The 25,164-nt window shown below is 41.5% G+C and overlaps 2 protein-coding genes across 2 annotated transcripts in view; one reads left to right on the top strand and one right to left on the bottom strand.

The window, feature by feature from the left end:
- The window catches only part of dcst2 (DC-STAMP domain containing 2), an 8,115-nt gene extending 1,291 nt beyond the window's left edge, over positions 1-6,824 (top strand). Inside the window, exons 5-15 of the mRNA XM_061080804.1 lie at positions 559-753; positions 1,104-1,169; positions 1,780-1,993; positions 2,090-2,247; positions 2,344-2,508; positions 2,595-2,762; positions 3,610-3,710; positions 4,582-4,730; positions 5,088-5,206; positions 5,891-5,984; positions 6,695-6,824. Of these exons, the coding sequence (XP_060936787.1) occupies positions 559-753; positions 1,104-1,169; positions 1,780-1,993; positions 2,090-2,247; positions 2,344-2,508; positions 2,595-2,762; positions 3,610-3,710; positions 4,582-4,730; positions 5,088-5,206; positions 5,891-5,984; positions 6,695-6,824 (1,559 nt within the window). The remainder of the gene's footprint in view (positions 1-558; positions 754-1,103; positions 1,170-1,779; positions 1,994-2,089; positions 2,248-2,343; positions 2,509-2,594; positions 2,763-3,609; positions 3,711-4,581; positions 4,731-5,087; positions 5,207-5,890; positions 5,985-6,694) is intronic.
- A 1,363-nt stretch (positions 6,825-8,187) lies between these two features.
- Positions 8,188-24,247, bottom strand: LOC133013761 (uncharacterized). Its single transcript, XM_061080803.1, has 6 exons — positions 24,148-24,247; positions 19,078-19,431; positions 18,419-18,532; positions 16,476-16,544; positions 16,273-16,394; positions 8,188-8,304 (listed from the first exon to the last, which is right to left on the bottom strand). Exons 1-6 carry the CDS (start codon positions 24,245-24,247, stop codon positions 8,188-8,190), a joined length of 876 nt encoding a protein of 291 aa, XP_060936786.1.
- Between the last annotated feature and the right edge of the window lie 917 nt (positions 24,248-25,164).

Here is a 25,164-nt window from a genome sequence, read left to right as displayed (position 1 = left end):
ACTCGTCTGTGGGTTGATGGGAAATGAAGTTTGAGAAAAGCTGCTAAAAAAATCTGAAATCTGATAAATATTAAAGAGGAAATCAGCCGTCTTCTCTTACATTTGAAGCGGGTCACTGTGAATCTAGAGAAGATATCATAATAATAATAATAATTAATAATAAGTGATGTTGAACCACCAGTAACTGAATTAAAGGCTGATTCATGCTTCAGCAGCAAAGCTACATTGTAGCTACGCACGTAACCCAGTTACGGGGCTGAGTATTCATATATTGTATTCATACACAGAATTCATAGTTGTGCGTTGGTGTGTGTGAGTTGCGCAGCTCTTGTGGTCTGCGTCGCCTCTAGGCCTGATTATATTTTTGTGCACGTCACATTACGCCATACAGATCTGCGTAGGGTACACGTCTACCCCCCTTCACAGCTTACTCTCTCTGTCCTCTCCAGATAAAATAATGCAAATTAGAAAATATGAAATATGAAAGGAATAAAAATAAAAAGAAGCAGGATTCTGGATTGTTCCTGTGTTGGCTCACATCTGAACTTTTACCTACAGCTCGCACTCTGAGGAATGTCCTCCATTTCCTGACGGACATCGGGGACATCTGTAACGCCAAGCTGGGCGCTCCGTACAGGAAGTGCCGGGCACTGTTCACCGAGGCTCAGGCCGATTGCTCCCAGCAGCTGGGGGGGTTCAGAGCCCTGTGTGACATTGTGGAGGGCTTCATGCCGCTCTGCAACATCGCCCGTGGTGTGTTCACCGACACCATCACCTCATACTAACTTCAAATGAGCACCTACCTCTCCACACATTCACTGTAGAAAAGGACTTATATATTTTTTTTATTTCTGTTAACTTCATCATTTCAATCTGACAAACATATTTCACATGATCACAACTCTGTTGGTGGTTTAAGAAACCACCAACCAATCACAGCAGTCAAGAGTTGAGAGCCTCCATATGTCTGAATTGACTTCTGTCCAATCACAAACAAGACATATTTGATCCTCAGGGCTACCGTAGACCAAACATCACTTAAGTAATAAGCTTGATGTTTTTATTGATCACTCATATCTAAGACTCATTGTTCTCTCTTTCAGCCGGAGAGTTATTCTGCATCATCCCCTCGTACATCGCCAACCATCTGAAAAGACGTCTTGCAGCTCGTGAGTTCATCTGTTTTAGAAAACTTTATTTTTTGTTTTTTACTTTATTCATTTTACTGACGACACCAGAGTGGCATGTGTTGAGATTGTACCAAACGTACAAGTACCTGGGTGTGAAACTAAATAAAAAGCTGGAGCGGCTCTACTTCCTGAGGAGGCTCAGCTCCTTCAATTTCTGCGATAAGTTGCTCCAGAGGTTTTACGAGTCTGTTGTTGCGAGCACCATCTTCTTTGCTGTGGTGTGCTGGGCTGCAGGCATCACATCAAAGGACACCAACAGACTCAGCTAAGTCTGTTGTCAGCTCTAAACACTGTATTTTAATAGATGTGTCTGCCTGTCTGTCTGTCTGTCTGTCTGTCTGTCTGTCTGTCTGTCTGTCTGTCTGTCTGTCTGTCTGTCTGTCTGTCTGTCTGTCTGTCTGTCTGTCTGTCTGTCTGTCTGTCTGTCTGTCTGTCTGTCTGTCTGTCTGTCTGTCTGTCTGTCTGTCTGTCTGTCTGTCTGTCTGTCTGTCTGTCTGTCTGTCTGTCTGTCTGTCTGTCTGTCTGTCTGTCTGTCTGTCTGTCTGTCTGTCTGTCTGTCTGACGTAACTCTGCCTCCATCTCTCTCCAGCCATAGTTGCAGCATTTGAGAAAATGAAGAAGGAGTTTGAATTCAACATCTCGGCCTCTGTGACCTTTGACCTGGACACCAACAGCAGTAAGTCTCTGCAGCAGATGTCTCAGGAGATCATGGACGAGGTTTCCTCGGACCTGCAGGTGTTTCAGAAACTCGGCGGGCCATTAAAATACGGTGGCCTCTTCCTGCTCGCCCTCTCGTTCCTGAGGTCAGTCTGCTTTTATCAGGTGCACAGTATCGATAGTGGGCGCTGCACTGTAATTACTGTACACTTCTGTGTGTGTGTGTGTTTTTGTGTGTGCAGGGCAGTGCAGTACAGACGTAGATATCTCCGTGATCTCAACTTTGACAACATCTACATCAGTTCTCAGTTTGAGGAGTTTGACCAACAGGTGACTTCGGGCGGCGGAGTGTCAGTCCTGCCAATCACACGCAGAGAGGCCAAGACCTACATCACGCCACGTCAGTGCCCCTGCATGTGTGTGTTTGTTTGTGTGTGTAAACTAGGACCTAAATACTGATGTGAAAGGAAGTGACCTTTTCAACCCCTCTGTCCAGTGTCGTGGCACCTGTCGAGCGGAGAGTGGCGGGTGGTGTTGATGGGCGTGGTCTCAGTCGTCAAGTATCTCCTTGTTGGGAGCCTGCTGGTGGCGCTGGACTTTCTGGTGTTCTGGATCCTGGATCAGGTAGGCCACCAGCTGACGGGGGATGTGGTGGCCCGAGGTGAGCTAAAAACGCAATGTCATATAAGTATCTGACTGATGTTGGTCAAATGGATGGTAACCCTGGTTACTGTACCGTCCCGTCAGCCCCAGTCACAGTGACAGTGCAGGTGAATGGATCAGGGTTTGCCTCAGACATCTTCAGAGACCTAGTGGCTTCGTTTAACATCCTGCAAGGAGGAAACATCACCGTGATCAGCAGAAAGTGCCTAGTGGAGCCGTCAGAGCCAAACTACAACACGTGTTTTACTCTGGGTAAGAAAGTGACATCAGTGCAGACTACAGGAATTTCCTGAAACACAAATCAACATCAAAATCAAAAGCTCTGAGTCACATGAGGTCACGAACAAGAGCGTTTTTGACCGAAGACAAACACTGTTTCAACGTGTTTTATTTAGAAAAACTTGTGCATATGGCACATTACAACAAATCAAAACTGAAGAACCTGGGCGTTACACTTGACTCAGAAGACTTGTTTAATTCACACATAAACGTCGCAGAGATTGCCTTTCATCATTTAAGAAACCTTGAAAGAGTAAGACCGTACCACACTCTGGAAGATACCAAAAACGTTACTCATGCTTTCATACTTTCTCACCTGGACTATTTTAATGCAATATATTCAGGATTTACCCTGACTTTCAGAATCACTGAGGATTTATTTTGAAATAATTTTACTTATTTTCAAGTCTCTTAATGGAAGGTGCTGTATAAATAAATGTATTTTTATTATTGTTACTATTATTATATACAGAATTTTTGACAAAATGAAAATAAAACTTAATCTATTTCATCAGATAATCAAAAGTTAAAAATCAAAGTGCAATAAAAGATTTGAAAGAATTAAATTTAATAGTCACTAAACAAAACAAGTTTTGAACCATTAAATAAAAGATTTATCAATAACAGATAAAAACACACTGTATCCATAACCTATAGAGATATAAATACAACACATAAATAGATAATCACTGAATCTGTGGTCTGCTCAGGAGCCTTTGAGCAAAGTACCGAACCTGCAGCTGCTCAGTGTGACCAGCAGCAGACGTTCTGATGTCTCTGCTGGTTTCACTGGTCTCACTGGTTGTGCTCTGTGCTGCAGGGTTCCTGCTGGGCCTGACTCTGCTCCTCTCTCTGATTGGAGGCTTTGTCCAACGCTGCCGACGACTCATCTGTGCTTCATATCATCCAGGGAGAGAGCAGGTACACACACACACCACACAAACACACACCACAAACACACACCACACAAACACACACCACACAAACACACACCACACAAACACACAACACACAAACACACACCACACAAACACACACCACACAAACACACACCACACAAACACACACCACACAAACACACACTACACAAACACACACCACACAAACACACACCACAAACACACACCACACACACACACACCACAAACACACACACACACACACACACACACACACACACACACACACACACACACACCACACAAACACACACCACAAACACACACCACACACACACACACCACAAACACACACATACACACACACACACACACTTCATTATATCGACTGCAGAAAAAATTATGTGAGAACATAAACCAGGAAGGACTTTGCCAGACAACAGGAACTGGAAATATGTCTCCTCACGCTGCAGATTACATCAGAGACACATATATGTATGAGTATATATACATGCATATATGTAAATGCACATCAGACCTGAAGCACATAAGACCTGAACCACATCAGACCAGCAGACCTTGACCCACTCTTTGTTCATTACATTTATCTAAATACAAACCCAGTGATCTCATAAAGCACAGAAGTAAAATATTGTGACACTAACACATGTAAAAACAGTTTGTCTTCACATTTCTGAAACAATCTGCACAACAAACACCAGAACTAATTCATTCAGAGAAATGTGCTGAACAGTGCCTTGCTCAGAGTGTCCTCAGCAGCAGTGTTGGTCAGAGTCTGTAAATAAAAACCTATGCTGATTGTTGGAGGAGGAAGTTACTAGGATTCTAGTGAGTTGTGTAATTGTTTTTGTTTTCCTTTACGTGTTCATCAGGAGCGGGCACAGTTCCTACGTCAGCAGATCTTCAGTCAGAGGAGGGCGGAGGGGGAAGCTCTCAGGAAGTCTGCAGTCGGAAACCTGGCAGAGGAGGAAGGAGGTGGTGAAGGTGGAAGAGGGACTCGACTACGAACCTTCCTGCTCAGGTACAAAAATGTACACAACCAGACTGAAGTTACATACATCAGGAGCAACACAAAGATTCAATTAAAATTTATTAACTGAATATTATAATATAAAATATCATGTTGTGCAATCAGAATAACTGCTGCTGAGTGACAGACTTATTGTTAGTAGGTGTAACTACACGGAAACTGTATTGGTTAAGACACTATACTGCAGCCAAACACCAGGAGGCGACAGAGATGATTCTACTCTAGTTTTGGGAGCTGTCATGTCGTCCATCTGTATTTGCACAGAGGTCCCAACCAAAACATCTCTGTCATCTGATGTCTCAAAGAATTGTGCTTGTGTGTGTGTGTGTGTGTGTGTGTGCGTGTCAGGTTACCTGGGGCAGCTCACCTTCTGGGTCTGTCGTCACCCGTCACATGTCTGGCCTGTGGAGAGGTGGTGAAGTCCGAGGACAACAATATGGTCGCCTGTCACTTCGCACATTGTACAGGTGAGACGACAACATGAACGCAACACAAACAGATCCAAATATTCTAAAAGAAAAGACAGAGATTTAGAATTAAAAACACATGTTGTTTTTTTAGAAAGAAATGAAGAGTTAATACCGGAACAGAAAGAGGAATTTCTCCTGGTGGTGTGTTTGTGGAGGAGCTGAGTCTGAAACAGAGTCTGAGGAAATATAAGTTACGCTAAATGACTCTTTTTAATCTGGTTCTGTGAGGAATTGGAGAAAAGCAGGACACAAATGCAGGAGCCAGTAAAATATGGAAAGACGTCCTTTAATAAGGCAAAAATAACACTACTAAAGAACAAGATGCAAAAGAAAGTAGGGTCCAAAGGAAACTGGGTGAAAAGAAATCACATCCACGTTCACATCAGCCTTTGGGTGAATGTACATAAGTGTGACAAATAATTGGGGAATTTCCCTTGGCAGATTAAAGATTAAAGGGTCTTAAGGATACAGGCAATAGTTCGATATCGGTGGTACACAGAGTCTCAAATTTATGTTTTTGTTGATTGAGTTTAAAGTAATTTCTTCATTATTTTGTATAAAGTTCTTTACAGATAGAAAATGATCAATCTTTAGCTCTGTGTCATATTTTATCAAACCTTTTATGGGACAAGTCGCTCCAGCTCTGCTGAGTATTTATGAGCTGCTGTTTTGGTTTTACAGGCGTCTACTGTCGGCCATGTTTCCACAGTTTAAGAAACATGTGTGTTGTCTGCATGCGACCTCTGACCTTCCAGGACGACAGCGAGGAGGAGCAGTGAGTACCCACAGTAATCACGAGGGCTCACATCATGTTAATATATGAATGTTGTGTTATTTCATCATCTTGATATATAGCCACAAAAAAAACTGTTGCCTTGGATTCAAAACTGCTTATTCACACTTTGATATAATTGACTTCAGGCTAAAATGATGCTGAATCGTATTTTGTCATTGATGAATCATACTTAAAATATTGCTGATAGCTAACCCAGGGTGAAATGTTGCTGAGTCATCAATCAGTGTTGGTCAGTCAGGGTACATTTTGCTGATCATACATCAAAAAAATAGATTAAAAAATAAAATAAACAAATAACATAAAATAAAAAGCTGAGTCAGACTGAGATCAATCTATTTTCTCAGAGACTCCAGTGATGACGAACAGCGGCCTCAGTGTTCGGCAGCTCTGAACTCACGTCACCACACCGGGATGACGAGGAGAATCGCAGCAGCAACACGACGGGGACGGACTGAGCGTTCAGAGGCTGGAGACAGAGTGAGGGACGACGGAGGACACAAAGTTAACTCTGACTCTGAGCTCAGGTACAAATTTTACTATTGATCTGATCACTGATTCATTATTGACCGAAGTTGTGTCTCTTGGTACAAAAGTGTAAATAAAAACAGTCTTATCATAAATATAAAGGAAACCATAACAAATGTCCTTAAAATGCTTTGATTGTTTTTTCCCGCTCTGACCTCTGTCAGTGAAGCAGACATGACCTACCAGTACCAAACCGGGTCAGATGAGTCCGACAGCGAAGTCTGCTTCCAGTCCACCGCCACAACAATCAGCACACGCCAGGAGGAGGCCATTGTCACGGTCCTCGGTGACTGAGCACCGTGACAAGGAGTTTGCGTTATTAAATGTTAATAAAGTTTTTATTTTACTTTTGTTGAGTAAAATCATAGGAAGTTGCTTCTTATTAAGATCAGTGAGACAAACTGGGATTTGTGAATATAAGACAAATAAAATGTGATACGCGTGGAGAGACACTCATTAACAGCTACACAGAGACTGAGCTGAAAAGCGCTGCGGTAATTTGAGTTAGTCTGTGAGTTTCTGTTTGGATTAATAAAGTCAATTTAAACCCAAATGCTTTGTCTCTGGCTGCTGTGGTGAGAACCCTGTGACTGGTCAACTGCAACCCTAACCCACACTTTAGAAACTATGTGAACGTAGACCAACAAAGAGACTCACACTCTGATTCAATGAAAACTTCCTTCTTTTAACCAACTCACCATTGATATGATTAAACAGACATGCATTCTGGGAGTTGTAGTTTGTATCAGTCAGGTGAAGGAAGAGGATAAGGGATAAAAGCACATAGGAGAAGGAGATATTCTTGAATGACTTTTTTGGTGAAGGTCGGAGAGACTTGGAAAGTGGTTGTGTCTGGACTAATTTGGGTCCTACGGATGGATTGGTGCCATATCCGAGCTTGTACGACCTTCGGACGGGGTCGGACGAGCAAATGGTAAAATTGACTGATTTTGGGAACGTCAACACATGTGTTGACGGAGATATTCTTGAATAACTTTTTTTGTGAAGGTCGGAGAGACTTGGAAAGTGGTTGCGTCTGGACTAATTTGGGTACTGCGCATCGATCGGTACCATCCTTGAGCTTCTCCGACCTTCGGAAGGGGTCGAACGAGCAAATGGTAAAATTGACTGATTTGGGGAATGTCAACACATGTGTTGACGGAGATTTTCTTGAAATAACTTTTTTTGTGAAGGTCGGAGAGACTTGCAAATAGGCTCTACCCCCACTAATTCGGATACTGCGCATCGATTGGTACCATCCTTGAGCTTCTCCGACCTTGGGTTAGGGTTAGGGTTAGGGGAGGGGAAAATGATCCTGCCTCCTTTAAAAAGGTGGCAGGAGGTGCACGGTCCTTCACTCCAGGGGGCTCCCTGGTCCCCATTTGTCACAGGTCCTGTGCCCTTAAACTAGTAATGTAGTTATTACACGCTGTGATTACAGATACGTGGACTATTTATATTAAACTTTAAACAAACTTTTTACAAATATACATTTTTTATGCTTAACCCTTGTGTTGTCCCTGCTTCCCCATGCTGTTGGCTGTGAGCGTTTGGGTAGCGATTTAGCTAACGCTTGTTGTGATACCCTGCTTCAAACACACAGACGCACGCGCACGAAGGGCAATAGAAAAGCGAACAGCCCTTGCATATGTATTTGTTACGTAGGGCCCGTCTCTTGTCGTTCGGGGTCTCCCTGACCCTGAGAGTCGCGACGTCGGGCCCGCTCGGCTGCCCACGTTGAGGGGCCGTCTCTCCGATCGGGGTCTCCCTGACCCTGAGAGTGGCGACGTTGGAGACGGTGTAACGTAGGGCCTGTCTCTTGTCGTTCGGGGGGTCTCCCTGACCCTGAGACTCGCGACGTCGGACCCGCCCGGCGGCCCGCGCTGTGAACTCGAGCCTGTTCTTGCTCGGTGATGCGAAGAAGAAGAAGGAGAAGAAGAAGAAGACTCTTGCGCAGTAATGATCACAAAAAAGAAACGTATTTTTCTTATTTTTTTTTATAGCTGCACACGACACACGCAAAGACGTAGGACTTGTCTGTTGTCGGTGGGGCGCCCCGTGACCCTGAGACTCGCGACGTCGGACCGCCAACGGCCGCCCGGGTTGCGTACTCGAGCCTGTTTTCTAGCTCGGTGATGTGAAGAAGAAGAAGAAGAAGAAGAAGAAGAAGAAGAAGAAGAACAAGAACAAGAACAGGAACAAGAACAAGAACAAGAACAAGAACAAGAACAAGAGGAAGAAGGAAACTCCTTTTTATTATTTTTTATAGCTACACAAGACACACGCAAAGATGTATGGCCTGTCTCTTGTCGTTCGGGATCACCGTGACCCTGAGACTCGCGACGTCGGACCGACCGGTCTCCCTCCGTTGTGTGCTGTAACCTGTTCAACCCTGAGACTCGCGACTTCGGGCCAGCCCGGCCGCCCGCGTTGCGTACTCGAGCCTGTTTTGTAGCTCGGTGATGTGAAGAAGAAGAAGACGAACAAGAGGAAGAAGGAAACTGATGAAGATGTTTTCTTACTTTGCTTGTGTTTTGTCAACTTGCATGTGTTTTCTGAAGTTGCTGTTCGTTGAGCTCTCAGGGCCACCGTATTTTCCAGCCTTTTGCCGTTTTACTTTTGCACCAAGAAACACATGTACAATAAGAAGATAAAGACTTCACTTTAAGTAGACAAGACATTGACAGAATAAAACAAAGAGGACAAGAACAGTGAATACAGGACAGTTAACAGAACGGAATGACGAAGCAGTTTGTGTGTGTGTGTTTTTGCTATATGAATATAACAAATATTATTTATAATTATAATAAAAATAATAATAATCTTATGATCATAATAATCAGACCACTTTTAAAATGATCTTATTATAAAAATGTATCTCACCGATATAATAATAATTATAGTAATAATAATATTATCTTGGAGAATAAATTAAGAAGAAAAGTTGTACTAATACGTAATAAATTATCATTTATAATGAAATTATAATCATTACTATGATCATCCACACTTATAACAAATACAATAATAATCATCAATAAGAAAAATCCGGTCCCCGGGGAGGTGCTCCGGTGCTCCGGGAGGTGACCGAGACCGGGACGTCCCCGGGGACGGTCCCGGAGGAGCACGTCCCCATGCACGTTAACATGTGGGTAAAAATTTCAGCTGATTATTACTGATCAATAAAACTACACACACGACACAGTAAACAACAATGATTCTATCTGTCCACTGTCTGTCCTCTACCTGTCTCACTCAGTGCTCCGGGACCGGAGCTGCACCTCCGTGCAGATTAAAAGTATCTGCTAACTATGCAGCTCCTGTAGATCAGTGATAAGGTCTCTGATTGGACAGTCCTGTCAGCATGATGTATAAGAAACCCTTTCATTGGCTGTAGGCGCAAGTGAAGTGCGCCCATGGCTCGAACTGTCATCCGCCATTGAGAAGCTGTCCTTGCTCAAATGTTCCTGCCCCTTTTGTTGGCTTCCATAGACTTCCACTTGCCCGGCGCCCACAGGGAGGAGTGGCTTCTCTCTCAGTGATAACGAATGGCAAATATATTACCAAATATAATATATTAAGTGGTTTTTGACAGGGGCTTACGGTCTCCGGCACACATTTAACGCTTTAAAACAGTACATTTCTTATTCAATTATTTGATATATAATGTTTTTTGACATGTCATTTTTTTTTTTTTTTTTTTTTTTTCATCTCAAAATTGTAGGGTGGGCGGCGCCCCAGCGCCCTGTATGACGAACCGCCACTGCTCGCAACATCATTAGTATTGCCAATAGTTTCCACAGTGAAGCGTTGATTGTCCTTGAATTCATTCAAGGACAAACTTGAATTGATTGATTCAATAACACTGCACTTGTAGTGGATTTGTACGTCACTGAGATGATTTGAGGTTTCTGTCCTGGTGTTTGTTTGTACCAATACATCTTATCGTTTCTCTCTTCATAGAAACACTGCAAAGTCAAGTTGTCTCCAACATTCGCTGATATAAATCCACCGTCTTGATGAGACAAGATAAAATGATGCATGTGAACTGAAGAGAAAAAGGAGAAAAGCAAAATATCTGTTAATGCTATGTGACCGAAATGAAATCGTAATCATTATCAGAACTGACTGAATAGTTAAAAAACACACAACTCACCCAGTTCCCCCAAGAAGAAACATGTGAGGTAGAGAACGAACTTCGGAGATGTCTTCATGTTGAAATCGTCGTGTTGAATGACAAACAGTCCGACACTTTCTCCTCTCTTAAGAGTAAAGACTTGTGTTGATTGGCCAGCAGGGCCACACTGATCACATGATCACTGCTTCCTTTGATGTGAATCTTTGTTCTTTAAAAAGAATCACATGGTGAGAGACATCTGAAGCAGTTAGAGTACATTATACTACTACTACTACAATTGTATTAAATTATTCATATAGCAAGTCAAACATAAATTCATAACAAACATTTGGAAAGATTGTCGAGAGATTAGAACATATATATAAAAGTTACAGGTGAATTCAGACCCCAGGGACTAACACAGCACATCTATTAAATATATCTCTTAAGAGGATAAGGAGTTTGGAACAACCTTCCGCTGGAGATCCTTCAGACAAAGAGGGGGGGGCTCGAACAGAAAAGACCTGGTCCCCTTTGGTGCTGCAGCTGGGAATGTGGAATGGTTATGAGGGCCTTTGCTGTGAACCTGAGGTTACAACAGGGACCACCTGGTATCAAAAAGTCTGAAGTCAACAGTTAAATTAATGGAGGTAACAATTTTAACATAGTAGTAACAGCAACCCTGCTTTATGAAAGTATTGGTGATTTTGTTTTCTGTCAATTTCTGTTCATTTTATTGCCGTTCACTTGGAGTAGTCTGCTGGGGTGTAGTGAGGACACTGCAGAGACTTCCTGTTTGAAAGCGCTCAGTCAAAGAGAGCAGACGGTCTTTTGACCACACAGAGGCTAAATACAGATCCTCACATGTCACGTACAAAATTGTTAAACAACTTGGGGTTAAGTTCAAGAAGTATTTTTTGTATTTAGTGGGAGGGGTTAATTATGGCAACTGACAACATCAAATCAATTCGTCTGATTTAAAATCTTAAATTAGTTTTGCAAAGAGAAAATTTACATTCAGCATGTATGGAAGTGTAAGATGTTCAGCTCTACTTCTTTACACTGGTGTAGACGCATTCACTCCCGTCACCGTCTGTTTGTCTTCTTGCTCTGCTGAAGCTGTGCTCCATTAAAATTAAGTTTATTAAAATCTGAATGTATGATGCTGCCATTGCAATATGTTTAAGAGAACTGGAATGGCACTTTGAAGAGAGCACACTGGCATCAAGGCCCACCAGTATGAAAGTATAAAATCTTTGTGCAGATAAACCAGGTAGGATGGTGTTTGAGGAGGACTCACTAATTACAAGGAAGAAATTCGAAGTAGCATTGGGGCGTTAACACAGGACAAGAAAACAGTCCATTCCAAACAGGCAGGTTTACTATGGACGCAACAGTATTAGTATAAAAAGCCCACAAGTGCAACAACATCATTTCTGGTTTCCTGCACTGCACACTTTCACTGCTTTATGGCTGAGTACACACATTCAGACCTTCTGTTGTCCCTCTGTCGTCTTGACCTGTTGGGGAAGTTAATATTCAAAGCAACATAATGGAGGTCGTCTGCATCTTGGTAACCCTGGGTCCAAAACACACATAGAGACGAAATAGGATATTGGTCTGAATAGAAAATTTAAACAGTAAAAGGAAGTTTGAATGTCCATTAATGGATCAATGAGATAAGTGTCACCTCTGGAATTGTTGTTGATGGGGAGCTGATGACTCTCGATATAAATCCCACCAAAGGGTTGTTATTCAAAAGTTATATTTAGTGAATGTATATACATACATGTATGTTCCTGACCAGACTTTATATACAGTCTATGTGTAAGCCTGTAACAAATGACCTCACCCCTTTAGCACAAAACATATTGGTTGGTACATACGATGATAGTTAGTCACACAAACCTTACTAAAGAAATGTGAGGTTGTTTTTACATTTCTGGCCACAAGTAAATTATAAAAAACTGCTTGTATGTGACGTGGTCACCATGTTTCCAACAGATAGCTGTGGTCTGTGAATAATGAAGCTCAGAAGAAACAGTCAGTCATGTTGTTGGCCATGACAGACAATGTGCACAAGTGTTTGATCAGTAACACAACAGCTCATCTTTACCTTTGCATTCATTCTGGAGGATGGAGCATGGGGATCTGAAAAGACAGACAGACTTTTTAATGTCATATAATGATCACTGGGATCATGAGGAACAGAGAAGTGTGGCGTGAAGGGGACATCCCTGTGGAGCAAGATGGCGCCAGTGTGTTTGTCGGCCTGCCGTCAGCTCCGTCAGCTCGTAGCTGTTCAAGTTGTTCTTTGTTTGTTTATGCTGGCACTTATGCTATGCGGGCACTGCTCTGTTGCCGCTAACTGGACCTATGATCGTCAGACTCTGCTACATCTCTCTGCAGCCCATCTAGGACGGAAAGATCTCTTCCTGGCTCGTCTTTCGTGGGATCCGAGGTACTCCTGCCATGTATCCATCACTCCGCATCGACCCCAAACACCTGTCAGCTCTGCTCGTCTGAGACTGCGGATCCGTAGCGGTGGAGTGAACTCCCTGAACATCCGCCCTTTGGATTACTCCCGTTGCCCCCAGGCTGCGATTCATTCCACGACAAAAATCGCCTTGGTCAACTGCAGGTCTGTGTCTAACAAAACTTTTGTTTTAAATGACTTCTTCTCTCATCACAATCTGGACTTCCTGTTTTTAACCGAGACTTGGATCAGCGCTGGAGTTGGCCAGTCTTCTGTCTTCGGCGAACTTTGCCCTATTAACTGCTCGTTCATTAGCACACCGAGGTGCGCTGGAAGAGGAGGTGGAGTAGCTCTCGTCTTCAAAAATAATTTTAAATTACGGATACTCTCTGTAGGGAGTTTCTCCACTTTCGAACTGCAATGCGTAATTGTAGAATCTGCTATGTCCCCACTGGTTTGTGTACTCATCTATAGGCCCCCTAAGCCTGACAAAGACTTTATAACAGAATTCTCTGACTTTCTCTCCCTTTTTGTCTCATTGCATGATCGTCTTCTCATACTTGGTGACTTTAATATCCACGTCTGCTGTCCAGACAGACCCATGGTTAACGAATTCCGTGGTGTAATAGATGCCTTTGGTCTTACTCAACATATAAATAAAGCTACTCATATTTTGGGACATACACTTGATCTTATTTTATCTTATGGCTTTTCTGTAGATAATATTGTGATTGAGGATGCCACTTTCTCTGACCATAAGCCTATTATGTTTGATGTTACCCTCTCCAATCCATTGCGAACTGCCAGAGCTCAAGGTCGTTACTCTCGCCACATAAACTCTCTTACTGCAGCCCAGTTTTCTGATAGCTTTCTTAGTAAAACTGTTGCATCTACCATTGCAACAGCGGCATCATCCTCTTCTAGCCCGGATGATTTAGTCAGCCTTTTCCACTCTTCTTGCTCTTCCATACTTGACTCTGTAGCTCCTCTTACATATAGCCGCCCCAAGCAAAAATCTCAATGTTGGTTGGATGAGGCCACCCGCTCTCTCAGACAGGCCTGCCGTAAAGCCGAAAGGAAATGGAAAAAGGATCACCTAACTGTCTCCTTTGAAATTTTTAAAACTGCACTAGCTTCCTTCCAGGCAGCAGCAAAAAAAGCCAGGTCAAATCACCTCTCTGGTCTGATTAGCAAACACTCTAATAGACCCAACATTTTATTTAGCACTATTAATTATTTTATCAACCCTCTTAACTCCCCAGTTGCTGATGTATCTACTGATACCTGCGAGAAATTCCTTAAGTTTTTCACCAATAAAATAGAGAACATTAGATCATTGTTTACCCCCTCCTCATCACCCTCTCCACCAGATTATTCTGGTGCACCAGCTATTTTTAACCAATTTCAGCCCATTTCTCTCATTGAACTGCAGGATTTAGTATTGCACATGAATCCCACTGCATCCCCCCATGATGCCATTCCCTCTTCTATCATAAAGGATGTTTTTGATGCAGTTGGCCCCTCTATTCAGGTAATTCTAAACTCATGCCTCACATCCGGCACTGTCCCTACATGTTTTAACCCTTGCTTAAAAAACACAACCTTGATGCTGAATGCCTAAAAAATTACCGCCCCATCTCTAAGCTTCCTTTTCTTTCTAAAGTTTTAGAGAAAGCTGTTTTGTCACAGTTGACTCCCTTTCTGACCACCCACCACATACTAGAACCCTTTCAATCAGGTTTTAGATCCCTTCACAGCACAGAAACTGCCCTGCTTAAAGTAACTAATGATCTGCTCCTCACTTTGGATTCTGGTGATAATGCCATCTTGATATTACTTGACCTTAGTGCTGCTTTCGACACTGTAGATCACAACATCCTCCTCACCCGCCTGGACCAGCAGGTGGGTATCAGGGAGACTGCATTACTTTGGTTCAGCTCTTACCTTAAACACAGGACTTTCTCTGTCTCTATAGGCCAGTTCTCTTCATCATCTGCCCCTGCCTCTTATGGGGTCCCTCAGGGGTCCATACTGGGTCCCATGCTATTCAGCCTGTATATGCTCCCACTGGGTGACATTATCAGAAAGCATAACATCTCTTTTCATCTCTATGCAGATGATTCACAGCTGTACCTGCCATTAAAATCTAGGGACTCCATCCAATCTCTCCTGGCCTGTCTTGAAGACATCAGAAACTGGATGGCCAACAACTTCCTCCAGTTTAATGGTGACAAGACAGAAGTCATCATTTTTGCCCCCCCCCCCAATGTAAGATGCACTGCTCTAAATAATTTAGGTTACCTCACTCCATTTGTCACACCCTACGCCAGAAACCTGGGTGTCCTCCTTGACTCTGAACTCTGTCTTGACAAACAGATTAGTAATGTGGTCAAAACTAGTTTCTACCAACTTAGAGTGATCTCCCGCCTCAAAACCTTCCTATCTCATAAAGACCTGGAGATAGTAATTCATGCCTTTATTACATCACGGCTGGATTATTGCAATTCCCTCTACCTCGGCCTCCCCTAATCCTCACTCAGACGTCTACAGCTGGTTCAAAATGCAGCTGCACGTCTTTTAACTGGCACCAAGAGGCGTGAGCACATCACCCCCATTCTGGCCTCCTTGCACTGGCTCCCCATTCATTTTAGGATACAGTTTAAAGTTTTATTATTTGTTTTTAAGGCACTCAATGGGCTGGCCCCAGCCTACATCACTGACCTTGTACAGCCCCAGTCAGTCCAAAGGTCCCTCAGATCCTCTGGCAAAGGTTTTCTGCACGTGCCACGCTCACGGCTCAAGCGGAAAGGTGACAGGGCCGCTCCACGTCTGTGGAACCTGCTCCCTCAGGACATTAGATCCGCCCCCTCCATTTCTGCCTTCAAGTCTAGGCTAAAAACCCACTTTTACTCCCTGGCCTTCCTTTCCCCCTAACTGTTATTGAATGTTATTGCACTTTGTATTGGATTTTAGGACTTATGGTCAATTTGTATTGTTATATTGTATTATTTGCCTTTTATTGTCATTGTATAGCACCGTATTGTTATATTGTATTATTTGCCTTTTATTGTCATTGTACAGGACTTTGGTCAGTTTATGCTGTATTTAAATGTGCTCTATAAATAAAACTTACTTACTTACTTACTTACTAACAGATAGTAGCATTTACCTGTAACCCTCATCATGCATAATGAGAAAGCCAGTAGAACACTCAGCAGGGTGGGGAATGCTGAAGTCACACTCAAGAAAACCACCAGCCAGTCCACCTCATCTGCAGAGAGCCAGAGGACAGGAGACGTCACACACTTTTAACCTAAGGAGTAATGATCACTATTCATCACGTGAGACTCACCATCAAACTCCAGCTTGGTCCCGTCTCCAAAAACTATGTTGCAGACAAATGCTATCACCATCACAAAGTCTTCAGCAGAGATTACATTTCTTTAGATGTCAACATGTAATACTTTTCTTATCAAGTACTAGTTTGCGCTGTAGTATTTTTAATGCTTGACATCTAAGTTAGGAGTAAACATTTTTTATTGTATTTTTACGTTGAATAATTAATGTTCTGATGAGGTTTGTGAACTTAGACAGCTGAACCATTCCAGCAGCAGTTTCTAGGCGACACATGTGACTGAAACTCAACAGAATCATATTTGGTATTTAATCTAGTCTGCACGTTGGTTCCATCATTTCAAATCTTTCCATCGAAAACAAAATCCCTATGTGGCGATCCTATGAAAACCTAAACTGCTAAGACTCATGTGGAAGGTAAATTAAGCCAATTTAAGATCAGAAGTTAAGCTAAACTCACTGAATTAGAACGCTGCTGTGGTGGGGCCATTGATGTCACTGCATGGAAACACCAAGGCATTGTTGTTTGTGGTTATGGTGCATCAAGTCGAAGGCCAGTCTTCCTGTAGTTGTGGCAGATGTGCAATGTCTTAGACACGCAGGGGATTAAATGAAGTTCTGTCACACAACTTGTGTTCAAATGTTTATTGCAGCAGTAGATCAGGTCATTGTTTGAGGTCTATAGGCTCCGACTTAATCACTCCCCCAGATATGATTACATAGATATGATGCAAGTGATGAACAAACACTCATAATCCCCTTGGGAGCCTACAGGTGGATGCTGGGGTGGTGGAGGGGCGGAAGCAAATGGCAGCAATATAGACGCAGCAGCTGATGTGTTTCTGAAACGACTCTGAACAGTGAACTAGTCAGGGTCAACCTTTGGCCCAAACCCTTGACATCTTTGTGGTTTCCTGTCAAACAAGTATTGTTCCACCAGACATCCACCTTGATCTCACTATAAAATGACCTGTGGATTGGGGTGGTGTATCCTGACAGTGGTGGAGGATCAGGACGATGGATTGACCTTTTATGTAAAGCGCCTTGAGATAATATATATTATGATTTGGGGCTATCAAAATAAAATTTCATTTAATTGAAAATGTGTGTCATGGTGGCATCTGATCTTGGTGATGGATCATGATCGTAAAGGGGGACCCTGATATTAAATAGTGGTTGTGGATTATGATTACAACGATACTGCTTGATATACAATATGAGCGGAAAATCTTCTGCTGTTTTGTTCATGTATGAAAGGCAAACACTGCAGAAAATCCGGTCCCCATTCTCCGGACATCCCCCGGAGGTCGTGATAAAACCAAAACTCTTGATAGTCATCAACACCTTTTCCAGCCTTTTGCCGTTTTACTTTGCATCAAGATACACATGTACAATGAGAAGATAAAGACTTCACTTTAAGTAAGATTTAAAATTGTGGCACAAATATCACAATTATTTTTTCACAACATCTTGTTACAGTGATAGCAACTGCTCCATACACAAGCAGCACAAAAGCCCAAAAGCAGACTGATGACAACGCCTCAGTTCCTCTCTGAGCTTCAGTTCCGGTGGTTTCTTGAGTGCATGGTGGTGGCGTAGACAACATTAGGCTCCGGCTCTCCCTCTCTAGCAGGCCTTCTGCTCTGCTCTGCTCTTGGAAGGAAACTCAGTCCTTCGTAGTTCAGGTCATCAGAGCCCACATTCTGTAAATGGAAGTATTCAATGGCTTATATCACCCTGAGCTGTCTGTGTGGCATTACATGAAACCACTACTTGATGACTGAAAGACTTGGATCAATGTTAATCTATGGTTCAAGTTTGATTACCTTACTGTCTTGTGGATCCTGTGCCTCTTTATGTGCTAAATGACAGAGACAACACATCTGGTCAGGACTCAGGGAGCTTTGTATTGACCAAGTTGGAATAAAAACACATAAATACCTGTAAGAAGTTTCCAGATTTTAAGAACCAGAGCGATGATGATTATAATGAGGATGATAATCAGTCCGCCCATGAGGATCTCGATGGTCAGATTTGCTTGATCATCAGACCTTTCTACAAGAAAGATACACTTTTGAGCGTTGTAAAGACTGTATAAATATGGACGTGGCTCCACTTCTACGTTTGACCTTGTTTTTACAGCATCAAATAACAAATAACAAAACACTTGAACCTAAGGAGTAATGATCACTATTCATCACGTGAGACTCACCATCAAACTCCAGCTTGGTCCCGTCTCCAAAACCTATTGTGCAGACAAATGCCATCACCATCACAAAGTCTTCAGCAGAGATTAAATTTTTTTAGATCTTAACATGTAATAATTTTCTTATCAACTACTAACGTTGTATAAAAACAGGAAAATATAATTTGATGTGTATTTTAACTTTTCAGTTTGCTCCATGTCCCATCCACTAACACGGAGGAATCAAAGTTTACGACCTATATGGCAGCCAGCCACTAGGCGGCGATCAAGATGCTTTGGCTTCTTTTTGCAAGAACTTAGTAGTAGTTTAGTTCAGACCAGCTCTTATTTCAAGACGGCATAAAATCTATTTCCCCTATAAAAAAACACAGACAAAACTCTGCAGCAATCTTACCTTTAACCTTTAAATACGTTGCACTATAAACTGCTGGGAATTTTCTGTTGGTGCCGACCTTATAGCCACATATATAGAGTCCAGAGTCAGATAAATCCACTTGTTTGATTTGGAGAAAGACGTTACTGACGTTGGACGTCATGTTGAACTTTTCTCTTTCAAACCCATCGAAGTACAATGCAACTGTGTCATGGGAGAGCATGGAGGAGATGAGACTGGTGTTGGATCCGTTCTCCAATCTGAACCATGATATGTGAGAGGGGGAACTGGTGTAGTTGGTACACAGCAGCGTGACCTCTTCACCGGTCTGGACCTCCATAACATGAAATTCACAACGTGAGACAGAGATCCAACCTGAAACAAACAAGATTCTGACATTTTCCCGTTTGGGTAGAGAGGTTGTTTTAAGGGAAATCTTGCAGGGTGAAGTTTTTTCTGGAGACGGATGATGTCAAAAATATTAATTATGATTTCACCTGATGCATCGGGGGAGAAAGGAGTATTATAAGCCTTCAAAGTCAAGATGGCTACATAAAATGAGTCAATTTGTGGAGTGTCTCTCTATCAGTCTTAGGCTAACCGCTGTTTTGTCTAAACACTAGGTCCGACAGATACTGCAAAAGAGGCCTAACAACAAAGTGGATGAAGGAAACTAAAACTAAGTCAACACAATAGATCGAAATCATTAAAAATCATTAAGGTTGGCTGTTGACATATTGAGAAGAAATAGATGTACTTACTGAGGATACAGAGTATAGCTGACAGGAGGGTGAAGTTCATTGTCGTGCGCATGGTGCGACAGCACTGCTGTAATGTTCGTCACTGATCTGTGTTTCAAAGACAAGTGGTCTCAGTGTAAAGAGGCGGGGAACAGGCTGACAATACACAGGACTGTCATCATGTATTTGATGCATGTTACACAGGATTTGATTATATAATATCCACTTTCCTCATCCCTGCACGTTTTAAGAAGGTTTCCATTTGCCAAACAGTTTTCATGGTGATGTCAGTTTTTAGAGTTACTTTCATTTAAATGGTCGACAGTTAAAAGTCTTAACTTAAAATAAAGTTTACGTCTTTATTTTACGAGAATCAGTCAAATAGTCCGTAATGAAAAAAAAGATTCAGAATATATATATGTGACTTAACTGTTACTGGTTGCAAAAGTTAAAACATTACAGCACAAAATATGACGTCATTTTCTGGCTTCATATTGACATCATGATGACAACATTCCTGCCATATGATCATAAATGATTTTTCCACCTAAGACTTCTTGATGATGTCACTCATCCTATGACATCATAAACTATTTATATATGAACACTACACATATGATTCTATACATGACCTTTGGCCTTTGTCCAGTCATCATCTGGAGATATTTCACATTTATTAGATTGGAGCAAATTAAAGTAAATCACAACTTGGTGGAGTGGAATGATTCACTTCCTGCCGACGTCTTGACAAATGTTTAAAGTGTCACGTAGACTGACCCTCTTAACAGCCAATCAGCTGCAACCTCATTTTTACGTTTTGTTTTCACTCGTGTGTTTTATCTAAATTGTTCTAATAGTTTATTTATTTATCCTAGAATGGATCCTTTATATTCAAATACTTTGAATACTATCAGGATTAGGGCCTCTCTACGGAGGCTACCATGTTTTTACTGTAGCCCAGACTGAACAAACTAAACACTGTTTGAGTTTTTAGAACAGAAGCATCCACAGGTTCTCTTTCATGTTTGGAAGGGGAGGGTGGGGTGAGGGGTAAAATTTTAAGATTTATTACAATCTGTCAAAGTGGTTGGGCAAGAAAAACCCCCACAGAAGTTTGACATTTTTCAATTATTTATTTCCATCTGTGACAACAACTGATTGGTGAAGGCAACATCTCCTTGAGAAGAGAAAACAAACGGTTTAATTCAGACTTTATAAACATATTTCTTCCCCACATGAAGTCACATCACAAGTAGAAGCTTCAAGCAGCATCGTGCATGAGGCTCCTCAGGTGGTCGTCCCTGTTCTCTGTTTCAGCCACGTGACGCCACGCTGCTTCACAGCGACCAATGTGAGTTGATCACTTCTTCAAACCCACTGGAGAAACCAAACATGAGAAGACCCAGGTGACATCATCAGGGTGGAGGAGACATTCTGCATGCACATGATGCAGAAAAACTGACGTTTGATAAGATTTGTAAAGTTGGTGGAATTTGCCTTTAAATGGATTACAGATTGTTAACCCTCCCTCGCGGTGCAGTGAACAAACCAACCTCAAGCTACTGATCTGGGGACATCCTGTTTCAAACCGCAGAGACACAAAAAAAACGAGAGGGTCTGAGAACTTTTCTCTTGTTGCCTCTTACACCTTGTGACAGAAAGTTGAATTATCCACCTACGTAGAATTCTCTTTGGCCTTTCATGTGCACATATCGTACACTAGTGCAGTGCAAGTTCTAAACATGTGTGTTTAGAGTGAGCTGTTCGCTTGTGATGCAATGAAGCTGTTGTGCATCCATGATCAAGCAGATTGTGTTTCCAATTTTACAGTCAGTGTGAATAGTAGTTTGAATTTGCTGTATTATTGTCACCTGTGTGATTGATTCATAAGTTTGAATTATTTACTTTCCTGGTTATTTCGTCAACTTTTCAAAATAAAAGCTTTGTAATTCAGCTCAGTATAAAGCATTACAGCAACCGAAATAAACGCTGTACTTAAAAAAAAAAAAGAAAAGGACAAATTACCAAACCAGAAGTGCTTATATGAATGTTGTTGCAATGATGCAAAAAAGCTCCTGTCGCGGGTCATACTACATAATAGTAATCAGTCGTATAAAAATAAAATAACAGTATTAGCAGTAACATAAATTGGGTTATTTGCAAACGTATAGAACAAATACAGTCTGGTTGTTCTCCCTCTCTTGTCTGTTTCATCTTTTTACGTCGTGTTACGTATGATGTGCTCGATATTCACTGATAGCTACACAACAGAGGAATCATCTTTTCTGTGCTGTTGTCCATACTTTCTCCTCTGATTATTACATTTCATTGCAAACTCTTTCAGTTTGCTCTGTTAGGGCTTTGTGTTTCCTTTCGTTGCACACAGCATTTGTTGTAAAGATAACAGCGTAAACCTGCTCTCAGTCACAGTGCTCTCACCTTATACACCACAGAGAGTCAGAGCAAAAGCCAACAATGAGAAGGGGAGAAACTTATCCTTCGGTTAGAGGAAGATATAGATCAGAGGGGACTTTTGAGCATGATCTGTTTTTGTTTTTTTGTCGTAGCTTTTAGCACTGCACACCTATATTGAGGCTTTGAGATATGCATCTCTGAGATCCCTGAGGCCCCTAACGTCCTCACTTCAGAAAGGTGAAGATGGTATAAAATGACTCTGCCCCTTTAGTAGATACAATTTTTGGTAGGTACACAAGGTTGTGTTAACACTTCTGGCCCCAAGTAAATTACAAAAAACTGCTTGTATGTGACATGTGGTAACCATGTTTCCAACAGATAGCTGTGGTCTGTGAATAATGAAAGCTCTGCTTCATGAGAAAGCTCATGCTTCAGCAGGATGCACGTCGTCCACTGTTACCTGCACTACTTTGAATGCACAGACACAGTAGAAATGAGTCATGCACACACAAATCAAATTGAACTTGTTTTATTTAGATGATAACAAGCTGAAGATTTACATGTTTCACACGGAGGTAAAGATCTAAGTTACAGGACTGTTCTGATGTCAGTAAAGACATAATGTGGTGATTAAACACGGAGACAAAAACAGAAAGTGTCCAGCTCTACTGCCTCACACTCAAGTACACACATTCACTCCAGGTATCATCCCTCTGTCCTCTGGATCTGTTCATCTGTATCTCCCTGTGAGCAATGTAGCAGGAGTCGTCTTCATTCTGCTCATCCTGTGCATGAGAAACAGTCAGTTATGTTGTTGGCCATGACAGACAATGTGCACAAGTGTTTGAACAGTAACACAACAGCTCAACTTGCCTTTGCATTTTTTTTGGAGGATGGAGCATGGGGATCTGAAATGACAGAATGACTTTTTAATGATATATTAATGATCACTGGGATAATGAGGAACAGATGGTAGCATGTACCTGTAACCCTAATGCCGAGGTCGCACTTTGTACACATACAAAGACAAAGACTTATACTCTTGTGTTCACATATGTCCTGTTAGGTGCCTTTACCTCTTGACCTGGGTTTACTTCTTAACTAGTCTTGTGTTGTATGTGTTGAATTGAGGTGGTTTCGTCTCCTAATCCACTTTTAACAAGCTAGAGATGAGTGGTTACCTGAACATCTCCAGCATCTTCTCTTGTTTATCTTGTACAGTAACACAGCCAGCAAAAGGCTGATGGTGAATCCCAAAGCTCCACTCAGGAAACACACCAGCCAGTTCACTTCATCTGCAACAGGAGAAGTTCTACTAATTCTGTCTCTTCTTTTTAAAATGTTCATTTCACTTTGCGAGACAAGAGACAAGACATTGACAGAACAGAACAAAACAAAGAGGACAAGAACAGTGAATACAGGACAGTTAACAGAACGGAATGACAAAGCAGTGTGTGTGTTTTCTATATGAAAAGAACAAATATTAATTAATAATTATAATAAAAATAATAATAATCTTATAATCATAATAATCAGACCACTTTTAAAATCATCTTAATATAAAAAATCATCTTACCGATATAATAATAATTATAGTAATAATAATATAATCTTGGAGAAAAAAAAAGAAGAAAAGTTGTACTAATACTTAATATGTTATTATTTATAATAACAGTAAGTTAAAGTCATTACTATGATTATCGCTATCATCACTAATAACAATTACAATAATAATCATCAATAAAAAAAATCTATTTAGTCTTGGTTCACACCTCCACCTTCCACTGGTGGTGAAGCCTTATTGGGTCACCGTCAGTGGGGACATTCAGACAGGACCAACTGGGTTACTGTATTTTGCTCATATATGTATTTTACCAAATGTTTGGTAAAATACGTAACTGTCACTATTCATTAAATGAGTCTGGTAGCGACTCACCGTTAAACTCCAGCTTGGTCCCGTCTCCAAACACAATGTGTCCACATGCAGCGACAGGACAGTAGTAGGTCCCAGCATGAGAACGGTTCAGTCTCTCCATTGACAAGTTGTAGACACAGGTGTGTGTCTGATTGTCGGGTTTCCTCTCACACTGATGGTTCCTGTCTCCGTGGGTGTAAATGAGTCCTGGCTGAGGTTCTTCAGAGCTCTTGAATGATAGAGAAAAAGGAGAAAAGCATAATAACTGTTAATGTTATGTGACAGAAATGAAATGGTAATCAGCCTCAGGACTGACTGAATATTTAAAAAACACACAACTGACCCATTTTCCCAAAGAAGAAACATGTCAGGTAGAGAACAAACTTCGGAGATGTCTTCATGGTGAAATTGTCGTGTTGAATGACAAACAGCCCGACACTTTCTCCTCTCTAAAGATTAAAGACTTGTGTTGATTGGCCAGAAGGGCAACACTGATCACATGATCACTGCTTCCTCTGATATGAATATTTTTCTCTGAAAGAATTACATGGTGAGAGACATGTGAAGCAGTTAGAGTACATGAAACTACTATTAGTACAATTATATTCAATTTTTCATATTGCATTTTTCAAAGCACAGTCACAAGGTTACAAGTTAATAGTTAATCAAAAAAATATTTAACCCAGACAAACTTTTAAAGCAATTTATTTTTCAAAGTTCAAGATCAAACATCTTGGCCTGGATTTGGCTCCACATGTTTACACAGTAAGTCTAAGAAAACAGAAGAGCACAAATATAAGGATACAAATGTTACAGATTAGAAAAAATCGTGAAAAAAATATATAGTCTAACATGAATAAACAACAAACAGTTGGTAAAATCGGAGAGAGATTAAAATATATTCATGAAAGTCAGAGGTGAATTCAGACCTGAAGGACAACAGGGACCACCTGGTATCGAAAAGTCTGAAGTCAACAGTAAAATCATAGAATATATAAAAAAATGTTCTACTACTCAAAAATTTAGGCAAAGAAGAGA

The sequence above is a fragment of the Limanda limanda genome, chromosome 11, assembly GCF_963576545.1.
Source record: "Limanda limanda chromosome 11, fLimLim1.1, whole genome shotgun sequence".
NCBI classification, from domain to species: domain Eukaryota; kingdom Metazoa; phylum Chordata; class Actinopteri; order Pleuronectiformes; family Pleuronectidae; genus Limanda; species Limanda limanda.
The sequence above is the reverse complement of the archived record's forward strand: the minus strand, read 5'-3'. Positions and strand labels throughout refer to the sequence as shown.